We start from the raw sequence: 17886 nt of genomic DNA on the forward strand, positions 1-17886 counted from the left end.
TAAAAAAAAAAAAAAAAAAAAGGCAGTCAAATAGAGCGGGGGTGGGAGAAACCCAACATAAACATGTATTAGGAAGAAACTACTGTTGTTTCTGAAGGATGCAGTAATCTATTTGAGACAGGTCTTGGTAAGTCAGTGCTTCAGTGCCTTATTTGCAATGATGAGACAGATGATGTGAAATGATAAGAAGTCTTGCATAACTAATTCGCTGCAATATTTCAGAGCTGTTAGTGGGATGATAGTAAGAGAAAATAGAGAAGACATTTTGTGCCAAGATTTTTAAAAGCACTTCATAAAGAGAAAAGTTAAAGATTAATTGACTACTGGCTGTGGCATGATAATGCAGTAAAGCATTGAGTTAGATAGACAACTGGCTTAAAAGCAGCTTATGATGGGAGGCTAGGATGTGAGCACCAGTAAGCATTTGATTTTAAGACTTTAATTATCTGTAATGTCTTGTATTTTTAAATGGCTAGGTTGTGATATTGAAATATTAGTTACAAAATTTGCAGGTTAAGACAAGAGTCAGATTTAATAAGTAGGAAAGCAGCTGGCATGTGTGCAATACAGCTCTGATCTGAAAGGTGACTGTGAAAATTACATACTCGAATTTTTTAAACATGGTTATATTTCATGGAAAAGCAAATGATAGTTTCATAACCACCTGCTCCGCAAACTGAACGGGAGATCCTTGAATGTCAATGGGAATATTTGCAGAGTTGGGTGCTTCTCAAAGTGAATCAGGGCATCAGTCTCTGACCTGAAGCCAATAAAGGAGAGATGGGTTTTAAAGTTGATGACTAATGTAAAACAATAAATCAGGGAGAAGTGCCAAGTTGCAAATAGCACTGTCATGCAATACACTGCCAAGTACTTCTGAGTCCTATTCAGAAAAGTTTTGAGCTCATCAGTGTTGTATGTCACTGCAATAAAACTGGGAGAAATAATGGTGTTGCTGGGGGTACAGAATGCAGAATCTGTGCCATATGGCCTGTGGTAGGTGCATTTTACTGGGGCTACAGCACACACCAAATGCAGTAGTGCCACAAATGCTGTTTTAGGACTGTGTTAAATCTCATGAGCTATGGTAGGTTTCAATTCTACTTTTCCATTTAAGGAATCTTCAATTCTATTTTTCCATTTAAGCAATCTAAGATGAAGTAAATATGCTTCATATAGGGGAGGCTGCTCAGGAATTCAGCTGGTCTGGGTAGTGTGGTTTTGTCTGGGTAGTGTTTGGGGCTGAGTAACAAGTCTTGAGAGACAGAGAAGAAAGTCACAGGCCATCCAGAAAGAGGCAGAAGAAGATATTAATAGCACAACCTCAGCAGTCAGGGGGAGAGTACCTGTTTGTGTGTCCCTGTGTCTATCCAGCCCGAATCCAGAGAGCTGCTCATTCAGATCAGGGCACTGACTGAAAGGCCTTCAGGGGTGTCAGCAGCAAGACTGGCTTGGACTGTCTTGAGTCCTATGTTTGCGAAAGCCTGGCTAACATCCTGGCATGAGGGGTCTGGCTCTCTTGAGCATCGCAGTTACATTTTAAAAACCCTAAAGAGCACCTTCTGATGTTCCCACAGTCCTGTTTTCCTCCCTTCTCCAAACTGGGCATGCAATTCAGGTCACAGTCTCTACTCTTCTACTATTGTTTCAATCCCTCAAGCCAGTAAAAATAGCTTGTAAAGGCTTTCATGTTATCTTTACCACCCATTTTTTATTAATTCTGCAGGAACACTCTGCGCCCTGCTCCCTTGTTGGGCCTGAGCCTTCCAAGTGTCTTTTGCATCTTTTTTTTTTTTTTTTTTTTTTTTTTTTTTTTTTTTAATCCTGCTGCAAACAGCTAAGCTATCTGGAAAATGACCACTTACTCTTCACCTTTGCCCACTTCTCTGTTAAGAACCTCATTAAAGTGTTCCTCAGCCTTCCTGCAGTTGAATTCTTTAGAACTAAAAGCTTCCATTTTTCTTCTTTATCAGACTCACTCCTACTTCCTATCTTTCCTTCACTGCCACTTTTGTAAAATGCTCACATGCTGTTAGGACTCCTACTCTGCCCCATCATGTCCAGAAAGCCACAAAAGAAATATCTTTTGCTTCATCCTGTCAGCTTTTTGTACCCACTTTCAGCAATATCATATGGCTCTGCAAGAGGTTGAGCTGGATTTTGAATGCAAACAATCAGTCACACAGCACATTAATCCTCAGCTGCTTTTGTGTCATCCTCCCCGTGTTGGGTATATCTTGTTGAAACCAGGATCTTTCACAGCTCTCATACAGCACTCTATCAAACCCTCAAATTCCCAGCATTTCTGTGACATCCCTTTCTAGATTTGGGTTTCTCCAAGCCTCTGGGGTATTTCTATGTCTGTTCTGCATCTACTTCTTCATCATGCAGGTATTTATGCTATCGGCATTCTTACGAGTCACAGGCAGAACTCCTCAGGAGCCTGGTGTTCCAGGTTTCTGATTTCCTTAGCAACTGTCTCCTGGTTATGTGTCTGGTGCCCTCCCTGCACCAGTACCTATGGAACCTGGTTTCTACCAAATTTGGCAAGAGCATAGAAATGGCATCCTGCAAGTTCTGTGTAAATGGGTGATTTAATAGAGGAGAGTGAGAAGCTGCACTTTTACCCTCCCAGAGAGAAAGGCAAGACTGACAGGCCTTACCTACTGGGTCTGGCAACCAGCACAACCAGGATCCTCATGGCACTCTGTTGTGAGCCCACTGGAGGTAGGTGGGAAACAGAAAGGGAACCGGAAATACTGACATTAATCAGAAGGAAGTGGTAAACACTTTGGCATACTACAAGTCTGGAGGACACAGGCACAGGAAGCATAGGTGGGAAAGGCAAGTATGGGACTGAGTCCGGGACACAGATCAGTTCTGGGGGTGCTGCTATGGAAACAACACAGAGAACGAGTTGAAGAATGATGGTTAGTGCACAGGGCACAGATCCACTGGAAGAAGATTCCTTAGTTCTGCAGCTCATGAACACTCTCCATCCTGGGTCAGTACTGACAAATGCATTGACATGATAAACTGTGACCTGATCTCTGGAGTTCTGCATCCTATCTCTAGGTGTGGCACACTTAGCAGATCTCATTCCCTTGTAACTATTCACACCCCCGGGACTCTTTTAACATGTGATTGGTTTCTTCCTCTATTTCAGCACTTAGTTCTCTTGCCCATTTCTTATGATAAACTTGAGAAAACTAGCATGTATCTGTGCAGTTCTTCATGGACTGTTCCTGTTTTTTCATCATTCACTTCTGCAGTGACTACTGACAAAGCAGATACCATGCTCCCTTTTTTATCCTGAAACAGCAAATTTATTCACTGAGGACTTCCAAACTGGTGACTGCTAATAACCGAGGCTCATCACAATACATGCTCACGCTGCATATCCAGCTGGCTTGCTTCTGCTACAAAACAGTGGCTTTGCTCATTTTTAAATGAGAGTATTGAAGCTCTCTCAACTTTTGCGTGGCTGTGATACTCCTCTGGTTGCAATGTTGTACTTTGGAGGATGGCCTAACTGCATAGGATCAAAACATTCCACATTCCAAGATCCACTTAAACATATTGTTGTTAGGTGATTTCCCAATGAGTATTTGAGTTTCATACAAATTGGGGCTTTTATAGGAGAAATGTTAAGCATATGCCCAACCTGCAGTCTAAAGAACCAGGCTTCTTCACCTGACCACTCTCATTCAGCCTGATGAGGAAAGGAGTGTGCAAACAAAAACTACCAAAGGATTAGCTGTGTGCCCATGGGAATACTAAAACCTTTCTGCAGGGTCATACACTACCTAGAAAGGGCCATTAAAACACCATTAGCGCTCATACTTTGTGCTGAATGAGGCCCACAGCCCCGCCTCGGGGTAGTAAAAATGAAGCAAACCTTCACTGGAGCCTCAGGAGTTTTCTCAAGGGGAAAGGCAGCAGGCAGGAGGAGGTGCAGGCAGAACAGGACAAGCTATAAACTTGCAGTGCATCTGGGTCTAACCTGAGCTGCAGCCTGGTGACTGCATGCCAACTGCATTAAAATCATAGAAGGATTTAGGCTGGAAAAGATCTTTCAAGTTCATCAAGTCCAGCTGTAAACCTAAAACTGCCAAGTCTACCACCAATGTCATGTCCTGTCCACACAGACAGGAAGCTACTCACAGCTAGAAGGGAGGTGGCCACTCTGACCAGGCTGTGTCTCACCAGCCAGGCACCTTAGATCCATGAGCCTGCCTACATGCCACCAGGGACAAAATCCTGGAATAGCTGGGCACCCAGGGCTCAGAGTGGCTCAAACCTTAGGTTGCTGCCCCAAATTCCTGTGTGCCTCTATCCAGTGTTATCCTCATGCTTTGCCAGGGGTCCAACAGGACCCCACAACAGGAGCTGCACACCACCTTGCTCAGTGGAGGCTACTCCTCAAGGAGGCTTTCACAATAGTTACACACCAGATGGTTTTGGGGCAAGATAAATGGGTAGACATGACTACTGAGGACCTGAAAAGGTAAATCCATCAGCATGGTACACTCTTTGTCAACTGTGAGGCCTGGCTCTGGGCTGATATCACCTCACTCCTGCCCAAAGCCCATTTGCTCCAGGAAAAAAGCAATTACATAAATCAGCAATGCTTCCCTGTGGCACCACAGGCCAAAGGTATCCTGGGCTGTGCTGGGAAGAATGCACAGAGAGAGGGAGGTGATCCCCTCTGCTCAGCCCTAGTGAGGCCCAATCTGGAGCATTGTGTCTGGCTCTGGGGTCCTCAGTATGAGGCAGACATGGACATAGTGGAGAGAGTCCAGTGAGGGGACACTGAGATGATTAAGAGACTAGACCATTTGTCTTATGGGGAAAGGCTGAAAGCCTGTTCAACCTGAAAAAGAGAATGCTCAAGGGGTGCCCACTGACAGGACAAGAGGCAGTGGGAAACCTGGGACTCCGAACATCCAGAAACACTTTTTCTCCCTGAGTGTGACTGAGAACTGGCACAGGTTGCTCAGGGAGATTGAGGAGTCTCCACCCCTTGAAATATTCTCTCACCCCTATTGATACTGCTCACAGCCCTGGGCTCTAGGTAGCCCTGCTTGAACAGGGGGAGTGGGATCAGATGACCTCCAGAGGTCCCTTCCAAGCCCAACCATTCTGTGATTCTGTAACAGAAACAGTGAAGAGCATATGTAACACCTGGACTTTTAAAAAAGGTGACTTCAACTTTCTGCAATGACAATGAGTGATTACATTTGGAAGCTGTCCCTGAGATTCTGCTTGAGCTGAAGCCTGCTGTGACTACTTTGCATTTACTCTTAGAAACTACACCCAGGTGGATGGTTCAGAGAACAAATGTATTTAAATTAGGCATGTGGATTTGCATCTTAATCATGTTATCATGATTAAGTAGTACCTCAGAATTACCTGAGGCAACCATAGACTACACACCTAAATGAAACCTGAAATAGTCAAAGCCCTTCTGCTTTACATATGTCAGTGCAGATTTTCACATCTGCAGGGCAAATCATAGATTAGCAAGCAGCATTTTAATGATTGAAAGAGACAGCCTTGTCCAGGACAGGCCCCAATTAACTGCAGTAATGATGAATGCTTTGAAATAATGTATCCTGTTCCTGGTCCATCACAAAATTAAATTTAGGTCCTGTCCTACTCCTGACATAATCAATAACAAAACCTTGGGGTCAGATGGACATCAGTGGATTTCAATGAAGTTATGACCGAGTCTATCAGCCCTGGGGAGTTTAGTTATTGACAGAGTGAGTCTCTGCAATTTGCTATTGACTCCAATGAAGTCATGGCAATTTACTGTAGCTGAGGATCTACCACCCCCCACTCCCCCACCTCCTGCTTAATATCAAGAACAAAAGCAATATCCATTCGGAATGGAATGGAATGGAATGGAATGGAATGGAATAGAATAGAATAGAATAGAATAGAATAGAATAGAATAGAATAGAATATTTCAGTATGTTATGAAGGAACCTGTAGTGATCATGCAGTCCAAGCCTGTTCCAGTGTTTGACCACCCTCTCAGTAAAGAAATGCTTCCTAATGTCCAGTCTAAACCTCCCTGATGTAGCTTTGAACTACGTGTTAGGTCACTGGATCTCAGAAAAGAGACCAGTGTCTCCATCTCCACTTTCCCTTCTCAGGAAGCTGTGGAAAGCAATGAGATCACCCCACAGCCTCCTTTTCTGCAAACTAGACAGGTCCAAAGTTCTTAGCCACTCCTCACAGGACATTTCTTCCAGCCCTTTCACCAGCTCTGTTACCCTCCTCTGGTTGCATTCAAGGGCCTCACACCCTTCTTAAATTGTGGGGACCAGAATGGCACACAATATTCAAGAAGATTCTCTCAGAGAGATCACAGCTTCATGTTCTTCTGAAAGGCCTGAACCCTTCAGCCTGTGGCAATGGCCACTGCAGTCTCTTCAGTTTTAGAAAAGTTCCCATTTCTCCATCAGAGCTAAGACTCAGAACAAGTGATAACCACAGCAGCTGCCTCCTCATACACCATACATCTGCTCTTATACCTCATGTCAGGGAAGCAGCTCTCAAACCCAAGGCTTCTTGGGGAATCCTTGCTTGCTGTTTCTCCCACGGTGTTTGCTGGTCAGACCTCCTCACCTGGGACTATGAACTCCTAGCACCATGTGGTAATCACTGCCTGGTATTTACCTCTGAAAACGGCTTTGATAAGACATTCATTATGCCATAAAATGGATTTTTGACACTGTCACACACCCTAGCACGTGCAGCCTCTACCCCCATGTTAGTAGGAATTGTACCCACACCTCCAACATGGTGTTTGGTCTTGTCTGGGAAGCTGAAATCCCAACTGAAGCAGCTCATCATAGATTGAATTTTCAGGACTTCAGGTTGCTCTAAAATGTGGGGAACATTTCAGCACTAAAAGAAGAAAGCTAAAAAGAGAAAAAGATTAAAGAGTTGGGGCTGCAGATAACTTTATATTGGTTGAGAGCTGGCAATTACAGAGCTGGCTGGAGACTTGTGTGGGATCAGCAGTTGTCCTTTCCTTCTTCACTGAAGCTGGAGAGCAAGTCTTGCTGCTACTCCTTCTGAAGCCAGGTGAATACCCTACTAGGGGCATTGCCAGTCACCCAAATTAGCTGGTGCATGTCCATCCAGTTCGTCAGGATCCTCCTGGCTTTTTGTCTGCCCTTCTCCTTGATTCCTGCAGGCAGTATGACCTCCACAGACCTCTGAAAAGTCCAGGTGTGTGCCACTGGACAATGAGTAACTCATCACTCTTTGCAAAAAGAAGGGGATCAACATGGGGAATGACAGAGAGCCAGCCCTCAGCAGAGAGGGGCAGATAAAATATTTCTGGTGGGTGGTGGACTGTCAGTGTCTGGGAACAGGGCAGTCAGGCAGAGGTAGCATTCACCCTTGCCTGCAGTCCTGTGAAGTCCACGTCTCTTTTGAAAAGTGCTGTCAGTGTTGTTACAAATCTTTGTAATTGCCAACTTGTGAGACAAGACGGAGGGCTTTGGCACAGCTCTGTGCTGTGATGGGGTGAGTCTACAAATCCAGACTGAGTGCCTCTGGATGTGCAATGGCGCAGTCAAGATCAGCCTGAAGCTTGGCTGAAATCTTTATTCAGAGCAAATGAATAGGAGCAAAATGTCTTCTTTGCACATTGTCAGAAAAATCACTTTGTTTTTGGAAGAGGTTTTATTGAACAGAAAAGTGAGAATTATCAGGAGCAGTTTTCAAGATATTTGCTGCTGACGCTGGTACAGTTATTTTTTCACTGTCCCAGGATACTGTGAATTGAAGCCATTTTGGTCCCACCCATGGCTTTCTTACCAGTGCTCAGAAATTTATAATAAAGAACCATCAGCTGGGAATGGCTTGCCAGGTCACCATTACTGAAGAAGTAAAAGCATTTTTCTGCATAGTGTCTCCTGCTGCTTTTAGGGCAGTGTACAACTGCATTTTTACTGCATGTGATTTATGTTCTGCCTGCATCTTAGAAAGAGATTGGAATATTTTCTGATTTCAACTTCTCATTACCACAAAATTTTTATCTATGGGTTGTCCATTGTAGAGAGAGAACCAGGGTAGAGAGTACAATAGAACTTGCTATTTATTTTGATTACTCATTTTCTGAAAAATCAAAGAGCACTTTGTCAGAGAAGAATGAAGTATGTATTAAAGTAACATTACTTAAAATGCAAAAATATTTTATTCAAAGCAGATTAGTTCTATTCCTTTTAGGGAGACTTAGTTGTGCTTATCTCCATGGGAACACTATTATTAAAGTCAGTGACAGATTTTTAAAGGTTCAAGAGAGAAGATGGAAGAAGTTTTATTTTTTATCTGCTATCATTGCTCTCAAGACATTAAAAAAAAAAAAAATAAAATGCAGTATTAATTTAAAATGTGGTATGAATAACACTGCTACTCTCAGCAACCAAGGAGAACTAATCCTACAGATTAGCTAAGAAAAAGGAATGCATTTCCTATCTATTTATTGGATATATCACCTAAAACTCCCCTTATTCTCTGCAGTGAACAGTATGACTGTCAGCTTTGCTGAACCACAGATGCCAGAGCATCTAGCAAAATATAAAAAAGCCCACAAAACAAAATCAGATAATCTTAGTCTAGTGTCAACCCAGGCGCAAAAAATTGCCTCCAGCAATGATGCTTTTCACACTTTGTACAAAGATTGATCTGACCAAGTCTGGCAGATGTGAAGTTGCAGTAACAAACACTATTAAATGACAAAATGGTAGGTGTACAGACAGCAAGACATGGTGCTGTGACTTGCAAGACATCATAATTGTTGACAAGTATTTGGGATTTCTAACATCATCTCTGTACCACTGCTTCCACTTTCTTGGAAGATCCATGAAGAAGTATGAGCCTAAGGATGATTTTATGTTTTGTTTTATCTTTCTTTCAACATTGCCATGCACCTAAACAGATGAGACCATTGAGCCAGTGTTTCCCTTAGGATACTGTAGACTTGAAATCAGAACTGAAATAAAAATGAGCTGTTGTCTTGCCTAAACATGGTGATGACATTCTGTTCCAGATGTCCATGACAATGACTTCATCTAAACCCATAGTTCTCTACACATCGGTTTTTTTCAGACAAATACTGGGAGGGGAAAAAAAAAGGCAAAAAACAAGAAAGAAAAGAACAAGTGATCTCATAATGATTTTGATGAAAGCAGCTGCCCACTTCAGTTAATGCTGCACTCGAAGTGTGAATGGAATGGGAAGCCTTTTAATTTGATGGGATCCATTTCAGGCTCCTCATATTAAACTGCCTGTAATCAGAAAACATATAGATCAGTAAGACAAGCAGCTTCCTGAAACAGCAGCAGAGAGACAAGATCCCTTCTTTCAAGTGAACTTATACGGGCACAAACTATTGAGTAATGCTATATGAGCATGGAAAAATAGATAAAATTATGTGTTTGGGAACCTGCTGCAGCTAGACTGGGGGAAGTGAGGGATTAGCATAGTTCCTTTGCTTATTAAGGCACTCTGCTCCCTAAGTCCTGAAAAGCAAACCAGTCAGAAGTGACAGTATCCCTAAAAGTCTCTACTAATACACCTAATCATTTTTTGCTTCATGTTTTGTTCTCTTTAAGGAAGCATGCAGCAAGTACAAAATCTTTTCATATCCTAGTTTGCTTCACCTCCAGTTCAAAATGTTGGGTTATACCATCACTAAAATCTAGATGCTTACAAAAGCAAAACAGAAGCACTGCCAACAAATGCACCCAATGGCAGAACACAATTAACAGGAGGTAACTTGCCAAACAGTTTCGTTGCTCTTTTTTTCCCCCCTTAATTTATGTTATGGGAAAACATTTCAGTGAGAATTGGAAATGACCAGACTCTCAGCCTTTCCCAGCACTTTCCTGTGAACAACTGCCCGTTCTTTCCTCCCACTTCACTCATCATCATGTGCAAAGGGAAGAGCATTAGTGAAACTCCCTTGCTCAGATATTGCATTACCGGAGAGCTGAAGCAGACAGAGCTCCCTGGAAGCTGGAGCACAGTTCTAACATTCACCAACAGAAGAGCAGAGACTTTGTCTTCTTTGAGAAATTTCCTATGCACTTGCCATCATGGTTAACAAACCAGTGGTGACCTCGCTGTTGTTTTTAATATTGACTGCATTAGCTCAGTGTTCAGGCTTACATGGTGCAATGTCATCAAAGACTGATAGATTAGTTTTGGCTCCCAGTGTAGATGACAGCTGTATATTTACACTGCGTTTGGCAAGAAGGGATTTTTTAGAATATTGCCAAATACAAACAGAGCTGGAAAGGTGACAGTTTCCTAAAAAATAATTCCAGGAAGGAAAGTCCACTATAACAACAAGATACAAAGCAGTCGTGTGACTTTTAGGCATGTTTAACTCTTTTTTATATTCTATCTTTGGAACTCATTACTATGAGCTTTCTCTGATTTCAATTTAATTATATTTTGCATTCTGGATCCTTAGAAAACTCCTCCCTTGCTGCATATTAGTCATCTTCTCTCTCAGTTAAAAATTTAATCTAATTTCCTTAATGAATAGAATATATTTAAGTCTTCTAGCTAGGTTTTCTGGCTTTTTAGACTCTCCCCTTTGCTTATTACTATAAAAAAATTTAGGCAAAAACCAAAATATTGCAACTTGATTTTTTTTCTCTTTTTTTTCTAGCATTATCTGTCTGAATATAACAAAGGAGATAATTGCAACTTCACTTTCTATTTTTAGCATGGTGTTTTCCTTGTTAATGAGATATGCTTGCAATTTCTGTCCATACTCTATATTTCTTCATTTTCCTCAATTCCAAAATGATCTGTGGGTGGATTTTCCTGAAGTCATAAGGCAGTGACACAGCTATTTCCTGTTGCCATCAAAATTCTGTAACAGAATTTCTCTCTCTACAAGTTACTAAGTTACTTGGAGTACGGCCAAAACAAAAAACCAAATTAAAAAAAACCAAAACAAACAAACAATAAACCAAACAAAAAACCAACAACCAAAAAAACTCCACCAAAAAACCAAAAAAAGATACCTAAGTTGACTGAGTTGATTGGATCCATAAAAACTTTTCAGTAGCCACATGGACTTTGTGCCTTCAGTCCTGTAGATCTACAGTGATTCCAGATAAGTGAGAAAACTGAGAACCTGTTCACTTGCCAAAACAAAAACAAAAACCAACCAAAAAAACCCCTCACCTTAAAAAATTTTAAATCAGATCCGTTCCAGAAAAAAAGACTGTATTTTTCCACTTAAATATGCCATAGGAAAAAGGAACTGGTAAGATGGATAATTTAATTCATTTTAGCCAGGTCACATTTATTTTTAGCCTATGGAATTGGCACAGATGAGTAACAGAAGCAGAATACCTTCAGCTACATTTCCAAGTTTACGTACAATTCCTAGTAGGAATACCAAATGTCACCTTTTAGCTCAGTAGAGTTTTTTGTAGCTGAAACTCTTGCTGTGAAAACCGAGAACCATTTACAATGCACGTGGCTTCTTACTCTTTGTAAAGGTTTTTCAAAATAAAATTTCAACTAATTCTGGCATACCTACAGTACCGCTCCTAAATAATCCTGCACGTGCTGGTCTGATGTACTAAACCTTCCATAGCTGTTAAAGCCGGATTCGATATCATCTGTCACCCATCTGTCGTTTTCCCAGCACTGGACCCTGGTTCTTCCCTGCTGCTGCTGCAAGTCAGGAATAGCTCCTGAAACCCCTGAGTTTGCTAATGCAAAAGACTGAGGAGAGTGGAAACAACAGAGCGAGTGGTAGGCAGAGATGACTATTTCTTCACCGAGCTGCAGTCTCCTTTATCTCTTCCTTGCTGAAAGAGGTGATGATAATCTCCACCTGCAGGAACAGATAAGAAGGGCAAAGACAGATATTATAACAGGATCTTTAAAACTGTTCTACCCGGCCATTACTCTGATCAGCTGCCCGAAAATTACTCTCCAAAGTGGTAATGAGCTGAAAATGTTAGGCTCTCCTTTTAAATAAAGCAACAGCACCAGAGGAACAATTGTGATTGTTAAAGCACCAAGACTCCTCTAAATGAACGTATCTGTGATATGACACAGTATGAGGTCAGATGAAACTGTAACCACGGAGGAACACAGCGAGAGAACAATGAAAACTTCAAGATCTGCTGTGATTTTTTTTCCAAGTGGATGTTTGCAGAAGGAAGTAGAAAGAGATAGAAATTATTCAGGAAAAACAAAAGTATTTTAGTCTACTGTGGGTTTCCTCTATTTCAAAATTATAGGTTTTCTGTGATTCACAGGATCTTCTATCAACTCGCATTTTTTAGTATTAACAGGTCCCAACACACGTGTATCTTCCTGACCCAGGTACTAGGTCCAAATGCACAGGATGGTAGTACTATGAACTGAATAGCTTTCAAATGTAACAGATACCTGCTGTCAAAGAGATATCAAACATGTCTGAGGGGCAAGGGATCCTAGAAACAAGTATTTCTGTAATCAATTGCTGGCCCTCTGTGTCACAGGGGAAGCAATACTTTCTGCTCCACAGTAAATGCCCCATGGCTGTGCCAGGGTGTGCTGCTGACCCTCGGCAAAGGGCAGCTCCCTGTGTGCTGCACTATTTGGGTTTGGTCTTGCTGTTGGCCCTGGAGGTGACAGATGGGAACGTCCAGGTCTTTCAGCAGTGACTGACATGTCACGTCTGACCATGAGCACAGCCCAGCCTGGCTCCTGCTGCCAGAGGCAGGGTGTTCCCAGCCCAGACAGGACCAGCACTCGGCTGCCTCCTTTCCGGTGCGATGGTTTTGAACACGCAGCGCTCCAACTACCTGCCCGGGGAGACAGGCGAGGAAACAGCATCCTTGCCAGTTCAGCTTTGCATCAGGACCTGACTGGCTGCATTCCTACAGAAGTAAACTCCCATCCCAAGCTACTCAGCATCTTGCCTTGAGGTGCTGCAGCTCCCAGAGAGAACAGTTCTCAGAATAAGCTGTGATGGGAAAAAAAGGGAGTGCTGCAGAAGGTTTTGAGTGCCTTACTCTTCTCCTTCAAGGGGTCAAGGACAGCAGCTATAAACATGCAGGGGTCTTTTTCCCCAGGCTAGCTGCTGCTGGAGAAACAAAGCCCTGTCACCAGGGAGGTTCTGAAAGGTATAAAAAGCCACAGCTTCCAGACACCATGTCCTGCTGCAGAGCCATGCCTACCCTGCCAGCCCCCTGCCTGTTGCCACTGACAAGGCTGGGAAAGAGAAGTCTCCACTCCCAGTGTGGTCAGAAAATTCTCCCAGTGGCCACATCCAGTGAAGACCTGTGGGGATGGTGGCCCTGGGGTCACCACATCCTTCATGGGAACCCATGGCCTGGTATGGGCAGGTGTGGGGTTGGGCAGCTCAGGCAGGAGCTGGGTGCCTTGGGCAGGCTGCCTGGTCCCCTGTGCACCTGCCTGAGCAGCGGGGAGGGGACTTTGCCCTGGAGCTCTGTGGGGATGGCACAGGCCAGGGCACACACACTGGACACACATGTCCATGAAATGGGAATCATTACCTGGTGTGCAACGAGCCAAGAATTGCAAACTCGAGAGACATTGATTATTTATTTCAGCATTGTGCAAGACTGGGTGCTCAGTGGTATTCCACAACTCAAGCCCAAGCAACTGGAGTTTCTGCACCATTATTCATAAGCAGAAATTCAGAGTTAGCAACTTCCCAAGCTCAGCTCCTGTACTAGGATTGGTTAGTCATTTCCATACAAGTTACATAACCCCAGCTAACTTGTACACGTGTTCAGAGGAAGGGTCTTCATCTGAGCAGGGGTCTTTTTGACCTGTAGGTGTGATCTTTAGCATTATACTTAAGGTTGTTCAGCAATAGGATACATGGACCTTGAGTGTTTTGGCCAAGTTAGCAATGGAACCCCTGGAGCAGGTTCAGTGGAAGACAGCGAGGATGACTGGGGGACTGGAGCATCTCTCCTGTGAGGAAAGGCTGAGGGAGCAGGTCCTGTCCAGCCTCAGGAAAAGACAACTGAGTGGGGACCCCATCAATGTCCACAAGTATCTGAAAGGAGAGTGACAAGGGGATGGAGCCAGGCCCTTCTCAATGGTGCCGAGCAACAGAACAAGAGGCAACAGGCAGAAACTGATGCACAGAAGTTCCACTCGAACATGAGGAAGAACTTCACTGTGCAGTGACCCTGCACTGGAACAGCTCGCCCGGAGAGGGTGTGGAGTCTCTCTCACTGGAGACATCCAAGAGCCATCTGGATGCCACCCTGTGCCATGTGCTCCGGGGTGACCCTGCTCGAGCAGGGTTGGACGAGACGCCCCGTTGTGGTCCCGGACCCATTCCAAGAGCCTGTGATTCTGTGCACGTAGACAGACAGAAACATCGTGATGTGCTGCATGCTTGGGGCTCATTAGTGCCAGCATGTCGGTGGATGAGGCAGGCTGGCTACTGCCTGTTCCACTGACTAGGGCTCCTTTGTCGTGCTTGAGAGCGCACACAGATCTTTACACCAAAGAGCCTCCTGACTGAGGATAACACATACACATACACACACACACACACACAGACACAGAGAGAGACGAAAGTGCCGACGCGGACACAAAGCCCACGCCGCCCCTCTCGCCCTCCGCGGCGAATCTGCCGCTACGGGGCGCCGCCCGGCCCAAGCTTCCTGCGCGGCTTCGCGCGGCCCTGCCCACGTCGGAGCGCGCGGGCGCCGCGCGGTGGGCGTGGCCGGAGCCGCTCCGAGGGACGCGCCGGGCCCGGGGAGGAGGAGCGGGATCGGGAGCGGGATCGGCCCTTCCCCGCCGCCGGGGCGAGGCCGCAGCGGAGCGGGGCGGGGGGTGGCCGGGTCCGGCCCATGGACCGTCCGTGCCCGAGGCGGAGCCCGTGGAAGGAGCCGCTCGGCCGCGAGAGGTGGCGCGGGGCGGCCGAGCGCGGCTGAGCCCCGGGGCCTTCGCTTCGCCCCGTCCCGTCCGCGCCCCGCGCCCGCCGCCCGAGCGGCACCATGTCGGCCAAGGTGCGGCTGAAGCGGCTGGAGCAGCTGGTGCTGGACGGGCCGCAGCGGCACGACAGCGTGCTGAGCGTGGAGACCCTGCTCGACCTCCTGGTCGGCGTCTACGCCGAGTGCAGCCGCGACTCGCCGCTCCGCCGCGACCGATACGTGTCCGACTTCCTCGAGTGGGGTGAGCCCGGGCGGGGGCCGCGGGGCCGGGGCTGCGCGTGGTGCCCGGGCCGGGGGCGGCGGGCCAGGGCCCCGCACTGCGCTCCCACCGCCGCTCCCGGCAGCGGACGGAGACGCCGCCCCTGGATGCGGCGCCTCCCTGGGGAACACCCCCGCCGCCAGCCGGGCCTTGACCCTCCCGGTCTCCTCCCTCGGCCCCGGCGAACCGCTTGGCAGCCGGCAGCGGGAGCGGCAGCGGAGTGTCCTTGGCCTGGAAGCCTGCTCGGCTTAGCCCGAAATGTCAGGCTAATCCAGCGCTCCTCGGAGGGTTTCCTACCTGGGGGAGGGGAGGAGGGGAGAGCACCGGGCTCAGGCTTTGAGATGTTGCTCTGGTGCCGGCTCGGTGCTTCAGAGAGGGCGTGTGTGTGTGTGTGTGTGTGTGTGCTCGAAGAAACAGTTCCCGTTCATCATGCAGTCTTTTTTTAATTTGGGCATGCCCCCCAAGGACGGAGTATTTCTAGGCAGCCTTTCGAAGAGCTTTGTTTAATGGTTCCCTATGGTTAGGCAGCCTGATAACGAGAGACCTCCAGTAGTCCGGAGCGTGCTGACAAAAGAAAATGTGGATACTTTTGATGGCACTTAGGATAAAGTTTTCCATCCAATGTTGTTTAGTTAAGGCTATTGACTGCAGGTATGTGGAGAGCAGAGATCCTTCCCTGCTGCATGTCTAAATGAATTTATGTTAAAACGGCCATGGTGGCTGACTGGTTTATTCAGCTGAGTAAGTTATGAATAATAATGTATGACGGAGGTGACTTAAGTTCTCCATGGAATAAGAATTGGAGGGGAGGGAGGAGAGATCATTGCTCACGAGAATGTTGTCCCGTTTATCAGCTGTTCCATGCGTGTACAGTTAATTAGGCTTTAAAAGAGCACTCTTAAGAAAATCAAAAAAACAACAAAACCTCCCCCCCCACCCAACAAAACAAAGGATTTCCTAAGGGAGAGGGAGGGGCAGATCTACTTCAGTAGATGCAAATGTGTGTCTTCAGCACTAGAGACCAGAGCACTAACATGAAGGGACAGCTGGTTCTCCTTAATTTCTGTGGGGACCACCACTCTTTGTCATACACTAACAAACTAAGAGGATTCACTTCCTGGACTCTTCTATTGACGTCAGTAATGCGATTGCCAACTGAATAATTAACCACTTTATCACATCTGCCCCGCAAGGCTGCAGCCTGGGGAACATTGATTATTTGTTTTGTCATGGGAGCTTTGTATGTCTTCTGTAAAAAGCATTCAGGGTTTTTTGTTTTCAAGCTGATGACTTGAACGAGTGAGCACCAGCAAATTGTTAAGTGCGATAGATCAGACTGCAGCGTACTTTGAAAACTGAAGTTGGAAGGATTTGGGGCAGGCCAGAGAATGATATCCTTTTTCTATAGCGCTGCTGGTGGTTGTGTCTTACTGATTGATCCCAGCGTTGTCATTTTCTGTGTGATGGAGAGGCCGATTATCCAATTGTTTATAAAATCGCTTCTTTTAATTCTATTTATTTTGTTCACTGAATGTGAAAAGGTTACTGACTTGATGAAAAGTATAGCTCGCAATAAAAACAGTGTGTAGGTTTTACTGCAGTGTGGGATTACCCTGGTATAACAAAGTGCCTATTCAATAAATAATTGAAATGTATGTGAGCTACCATCTGGTGCTGCAGAGTAGGGATAAAAGTTTATAATCCAGGCTCTTGATGGTAAGGGGGTGGGCCTAAGTCTGAACTGTATATTTGTGTTCCATTGGCAAAGGATACCCTTAAAACCAATTATAGTTGATACTGTGTGTTCCTTCCTGTCCTTCAAGCTGTTAAAAACAAATCAGTGCCAGCAAGGAGACACCTTTTATCTGTGTCCTAATGCCCTCACAGTGTGTTTCCACTGACAAGGAACTTGTTTCTGCCTCCAGCTAATAAGGAAAATATCATGCCAAACATGCTAATCTTCCTTATGTCATGATGTGTCTTAATTATAGCCTGATTTGCTGTTAGAAGATATTCTGGATTAATGTGCACAAGTTTTCTGTGCTGCTATGTGTCTGCAGAAGCATCAGAGTGTAGTTAAATATTTGAGATACACTTTGAAGATCAGTGTTTCTTTATCAACTGGAGACAGAAGGAATTTCCTTTTGACAAAATGGAGACTTACCACTGACAATGGAAATAAGCTGCATAGGTATTAAGTTTGAATTAAGATGAGTTATATAACAAACTTTTTATTACAATTTTGATTTTAAAACTGGGTGTGAGGTATCACACATGTAAAATTCCCTTGAAATGATTCAGTGTGGTTAATAGACTTGCTTGCCTTCTTAATTGGCTGGAGAAAATAAGAGTTCAGGCGTGGTAGTTAAGGCAGGGTTTTTTCTGGCTGTGAGGTGCAGAGGAGATTCTGAGTTGTGTGGTGTAGTTGTTGGACATGGATATCTCTGCTTTCTGACAGAGCATGGTGCTGCTCATACTCTGTAGCTGGTGGATGCTGGAGAAATGGGGAGTACAGAAAATTAAGTCCCATGTTCATCTTGTGAGGCTTAGGCCACCTCCTCTCTATTCGACATCTGTGGAACCCTTGCACCTTACCTGTGGAGGCTGATAAACTCCAAATGCTGCATCCCATTGCTTCTATTAATTCCTCTGCTGCTTCCT

General features: G+C 45.1%; 1 protein-coding gene across 5 annotated transcripts in view; it reads left to right on the plus strand.

Annotated features, from left to right (window-relative positions):
* Window positions 1–15029: 15029 nt before the first annotated feature.
* CDC42BPB (CDC42 binding protein kinase beta) overlaps window positions 15030–17886 on the plus strand; it is a gene marked incomplete at its 5' end in the record, with an annotated part of 90595 nt that continues 87738 nt past the window's right edge. For all 5 annotated transcript variants that reach the window (XM_083863022.1, XM_083863023.1, XM_083863024.1 and 2 more), the window contains one exon: window positions 15030–15207. In XM_083863022.1, coding sequence (XP_083719148.1) covers window positions 15030–15207 — 178 coding nt within the window. The remainder of the gene's footprint in view (window positions 15208–17886) is intronic.

Source organism: Zosterops lateralis, assembly GCF_965231275.1.
Source record: "Zosterops lateralis genome assembly, chromosome: 6".
Taxonomy (NCBI): Eukaryota; Metazoa; Chordata; class Aves; order Passeriformes; family Zosteropidae; genus Zosterops; species Zosterops lateralis.